Here is a 5,656-nt window from a genome sequence, read left to right as displayed (position 1 = left end):
GTTTTTATTTTAGTTCTGTTCAATTAGCAAAAGATGGGAGTTGATGTTAGAAGGATTAATCCTGAAACGATTTAGGTTGAATTTAAATCTTCCCAAAAAATTTTCTTTATATATTTCAAAATCGTATATGTATATCTATGTAATCAGAGAATAGATCATAAATTTGAAATATCCTAAAAGTATGCAAACAAACTATAATAAAACATTCTATTGCATGGAAAATCTTGATAACCATTGTAACTCCTTTTTAAACTGTTATAAACGGTTGTCAGATCTTACAACATTGGCAGTTAAATATTTAGAAAATGTCTAACAATCCTGTGAGCATACAATTATTGCTTTGAAATGTTATCAGAAAACGCATTGCTGACAAAATTGTAAGTTGAAACGGTTGTTAGATATTTTCTGTCATTATTGTAAGATTTGAAAATGTAAAATAATCATACGACCTTTAACAGTAGCTCGCCTCCTAGCGGCGTGAAAGCAAACTAATAATTCTAATTTGCCGCTTATAAGATTTCAAAATTTACTCACACTCTCCCGCTCTAGTCTACAGAATCAACAGCAATTCTAATAGGAATACAGGTTGAAGACTTTAGCAGGTAGAACTAAAACAACTTACTGAAATCAATATTTGGAACTGTTGATAAGAAAAACAACCCTCATTAAGTGAACCCAAGATAAGACAGTAGATAGTTAACAAGCAGAGTAACCTAACGAGATTTTTGACCTATGAACTCATTAACATTAAACTAATTTTATTTATGAATAAACAAATATTTGTTTTAGTAAAAATATTTGTTTTATCTATTTGTTTTTGAAACTTTCCATAGCTAAAAGTAAAAGTGTTTGTTAAAACGATAACTGAGGGAATTCCCAGGCCCAACCACTACTAACTAATGCAATAAATAGATAAAATAAGAAAACAATTTGACATTTTTGTTTGTAATAAATTGTTTATATTTTTTTGTTTTTGTTTTTTGTTTATAAATAATTATTTTTTTTAAGAACTAATTAAAAAATATCACAATTTTTATAAAGCTATTAAATACTAAAGTGTTGTGTTTTTCTAGTTAAATTTTCAATCTTTTTTCAGAAAATTAACAGAAACAGGAAGACAATGATTACAATGATGATTCACAGATGGTAAACTTCATATTTAAAGAAGCTGGAACTGCGCTGTTGAGTATTTTGTTGTTGTTGCTTGGAAGACATGTTAAAGCTAATGTATGCATGCAGGAATGTATTAGATCGTGGTGTGATGATCAGGCAAATAAATGTTTATTTAAGCTTGAGCCCAACGATCTTGCATAACAGCTAGTTGATTGTAGGTGGAACAATATAAAGGTTCAACCAAATCATTATCGGCAGCAATGTCTGAGGTGGCAGTCCAGAAGAAGGTACCATGTTCGGTGCGTACAAAGTGTACGGGAACGGTAGTGGTGATTTCACTGAAGTCAAAATCTTCTACTTCACAAGAGATGGCTTTAGCTGAGAGACGTTCATTGATGTCATTTTCGAATGATTCCAAAGAGGCACATTCCTCAACTTCAATGTTGGCATTGTGTGTATTTTCCAAAGATTCAAGTGATTCCATGGATTCAGCTTTCTTGGAGTTGACCAAATTTTGTAAAGTGATGAGTTTGGAGGATTTTTGATGTTTGAAGAGTTGCTTCAACAGCTTCTTGATGCTGTAGGAGACTTTTTTGGTATTTTTGATTTCCATTTTGTTGAATTGTTGTTGTTGGCTTGAGATTTCTACGCACATATTGAAAATTGAGTTTGTTTTGAAAAATTTGAAAGATAATTTATAAAATGTTGTGGTGGTTGTTCTTTACTGAACGAATGCTTGTAAGAGAATGATGTCTTATCCTTCGTTCACTCGCCCTTTTATACTCTAGCAGGTCTTTCGAAAAATACCAGCACACACAAGTAACTTATGTCCGTCCGCACACAAAGTGTGGGAACGTTAAGGATACGTTTTTCATACAAAAAAAAAAAAGAAATCCAAAACAAAAAAAGGGCAGGTGTGTTTTAAAATTTTTAAATTTCTTTAGGTTAAAAAGAGAAAGCAGGTTTATTGCTTGACTATTTGCACCTTAAGGACTTGTTTGAGAAATGCCATAAGGGATTCAAAACAAATATAAATTTTTATCCTTTGTAAGGATCGTGAGAAACGTACATTTCTTCATGTTCCCACACTCTGGTAGAAGGTTGTTTTTATATATATTACAAAAAGGGACTACGTTTTTTCCTTTTCAAGTGTATCCTTAATATACTTTGCTTTTCTTTAATGATCACTTTGGTTTTTAGTAGTAAATGTTGTTAAATGGGTAAGAGCTCTTATTTCACTGCTTATCTTTTTTAATTTTTATAATATTTGTTGTTGTTTAAGATTCCAATATACAATAAATTTTGAACTAAGAATATTGAACATTGAACACGTGTGCCTTAGGATCGTGGGAGAAAAAATTTTGTATGTTGAAGAATTTCAATTTCTTTTAATTCTTTCTTTTTTTTTGTAAAGAAATGTTCACGCTTCAAGCCGAGTTTAATAGAGGGAGGATAAATTGCTTTAGAAATTTTGAAATGCCTTTAGATATAAATACACACGTGTAATTTTTTTTCTTCTTTCCCAACAAATTTCAAACAATAAATTGTTGTTTTATTAGGACTCTTTCTATAGTTGTTGTTGTTTTCCAAATTAATATTCCTAAAGCATTTTTACAGCCTTTTCATTCAGAACGTGGGAACGTCGAGCTGAGAAACTCGACAAGAAGTTATACTTAATTGTGTTTTGGTATTGTCTTAACAATTTAAAACATGACTAATGTAAAGTAATATAATAAAAATTTGAAGGAAAGAAAAAAATATAATATTAAATATAATAATAAATAAAAAAAGGAAACAATGACAAACAACCATCAAATTATCGTTGTGGGAAAATAAAATTCAAAAAAAAAAAAAAACCAAAGCGAACCCAATTTGAAACAACTTAAAAAAAAGAAGTAGTAAGTGAGAGTAAATGTTGACAGAAAAGTGTGTTTAGAATGAGCTAAAAGTTAGTACATGGATCTCAACCATTCACGTGTTTGTAGTTGTTGTCTCTGCTGAGTTTTAACACAGTAATTGATCTTTTGATTAATACTAATAATAAAAAAAGAATCCAACAAACATAAAAAGTGTTTGAGAAGTACGTCCAACTTGCGCCACTTAATCGTTTGTTTTTACAACAGCATTCTTTTATTCATTAGATAGTTTTTGTTTTTTATTTCTTCTTTACAAAAGTCTTTCAGTTTTTTAAACAAGTATTGTGATTTTTTTTCTCTTTTTAATTACATTAGAAATCTTGGTTTTTTTCTTTGTACTTAGACGCTAGACAATGACTTTTTAATGATAATTAGACTGCAAATTGTAGCAATTTATTGATTTCTTATCTGTGGCAATAGACGGAGACAACAAAACCACACAAAAGTGACCTGCACACTTTTTACTCGCTGTCCATGAGTCATTTAAGTCACAAGTCTAGACACTTGCAGTTAGGAAGTTGTAATGATTATTTTCGTTTTAATCTATTTTTCTATTAATAGGGATTTAAATGACATATTTCTATCAATTCTAAGTCATAGTTTGGCCATTATGATATTAATGACTTTGGTAAAGTAATACGCTAGATTTTTATCCTTGACCTGTCTGCAGTCGTGCTAAATGTTTTTAGCTTGTTAATGGAATTTTAAGAAATTGTGACCACAAGTGCATTATTAACACTCCCTGTTCTTAATAAAAAAGAACTGATTATTTGCATTCGCTAATTTGTATCCTGTCATTAGTGCTTTGGATATTCAAGCTAATAACGTTGAACTTCAAGACTATGGTTTTTGTAATATTCGAAAGTTTTGCTAAAAACGCTATCAGTTAAAGTAGTCGTAACAAGATCATTGGCTACATTGCATGATCGTCAGGATCAAATAGAAATTATCATCGCAATCTAGATCTTTTCAAAGTCTCCTGATCAAGGTAAAAGATGTAAAACTTTATTAACTCTACCTCTTTATTAACTCTATTCTTAAGATTGGCATATTCTCTTAAAATAGTAAAGCTGAGGATCATTTAATTGTTTGAACCTGATCAAGGTGAAGGATGTGTATACATATATTTATTAACTCTATTCTTAGGATTGGCATATTTTCTTTAAAAATTGTAAAGCTGACTATCATTTAATTATTTGAAACCAAATACTAATGAATACTACAACAAATCCGAAGAAATACACCTAGGCTAATATCGGGCCTGTTGTGCACTTATTATCATAAAAAAGGAACTAAATGAAAAATTCCTGAACGTAATTCCTAAGAATCTTTCAATCAATATTAGTCAGGAAAGTTATTTCCGGAATAACATCACTTCCAAGATACTTGAATCTAACTTCGACGAATGCCTGGCAGTGGCAAAGAAAGTGCTCCAGAACTTCACTTTCCTCTCCAAATGATCTAATACGTCTGAATCCGCACGTCGAACTTTCCATAGATATGCAAGTAATACTGAGTGTCCACTCAGAATAACAACTTCAGACTTGCGAGGAGAGGAGATTTCTCGTCTTGATCTCGTTACTGTCACCCCATAGGATCTTCGTGGTGCTACCCACTTTTTCACACATAATTTTAGTTCAGCTTCTGTTGCGTCGAATGGGTTTGCATTTGTCAGGTTAACGAATAATAACATTGAATTTTTCTTAAACTAGAATCTTCTAAAGAAAAAGGCTTCAACTTATTATATCGAGAACGTAGTTCAAAAATTATCATAGCTGACATTGCCAAATTACTTCGGTACAACCATTTGGGTACTTCTCTTACAAAAAAGTAACTGCCAACTGAATGATCATTGCGATCAAATTAAAATCATTATTTCATAGATTTCCTTAAAGTGCCAAGATCAAAGTAAATCAATGATCATTTGCTTAAAAGTCGAGAATAGTAAATAAAATTGACAAAATAGATCAAAAATGGCAACTGATAATGCAAAAGAACATAATAGTCTTTCAATAGTTGTTCCTCCTACAAGAAAACTAGCTGCTACATATGATCGTTGCCATCAATTCAAAAAGATCATCACACAGAACTCCTGAAAGTTAATCGCTAAAAATGAAACTAAGGACTATTTAGTGAAATAAACCAATGTATAGTGCAGACACTGAAATGAATTCTTTAATTATTTCACTTGACACTTTCTCTTTCATGATCTAATTACAATAATAACTTTAGTAAAGCCTTGATCATTCTTTATTTTAATAAGTGGTAACGTAGAACAAACTCATGATCAATTGATCTATAGACAAGTATTAAGTTACAAGACTTTAACTAGAAATAAATATATCAAATGATCTATAGAAGAAATGAAAAAATTACGCTAGCACAGTTCACGATCAAGTGATCTATAAGACACAGATAAAGTTGTAAAAGTTTAACTAGAACGAAGTGGAATAGAATTGAATTTCTAACAGCTTTAGATAAACTAGTGGGAGTTTCATTCAGAAAACTAGAGCAATACAAAATAAATATAAATTAAACATAATTTTTTGAGTTCTTGAATTAAAACTCTGACCGCAAGAGCAGAGTTTTGATTCATTACAATCAGAATAAAAACAGATGATGTTGTA

At 30.6% G+C, this 5,656-nt stretch overlaps 1 protein-coding gene across 1 annotated transcript; it reads right to left on the bottom strand.

Annotated features, from left to right (window-relative positions):
• Nucleotides 1-953: 953 nt before the first annotated feature.
• LOC111676392 (enhancer of split m4 protein) lies at nucleotides 954-1,846 on the bottom strand. Its single transcript, XM_023437310.2, has one exon. It carries the CDS (start codon nucleotides 1,766-1,768, stop codon nucleotides 1,286-1,288), a length of 483 nt encoding a protein of 160 aa, XP_023293078.2. The 5' UTR covers nucleotides 1,769-1,846; the 3' UTR covers nucleotides 954-1,285.
• Nucleotides 1,847-5,656: the final 3,810 nt, after the last annotated feature.

The sequence above is a fragment of the Lucilia cuprina genome, chromosome 4, assembly GCF_022045245.1.
Source record: "Lucilia cuprina isolate Lc7/37 chromosome 4, ASM2204524v1, whole genome shotgun sequence".
Lineage (NCBI taxonomy): Eukaryota > Metazoa > Arthropoda > Insecta > Diptera > Calliphoridae > Lucilia > Lucilia cuprina.
Note: the sequence above shows the minus strand (reverse complement) of the source record. Positions and strands in the feature narration are given on the sequence as shown.

Bases quoted from the DNA above. Each gene is read 5' to 3' on its own strand.
- LOC111676392 (XM_023437310.2), bottom strand. From the start codon at position 1,768: ATGTGCGTAGAAATCTCAAGCCAACAACAACAATTCAACAAAATGGAA.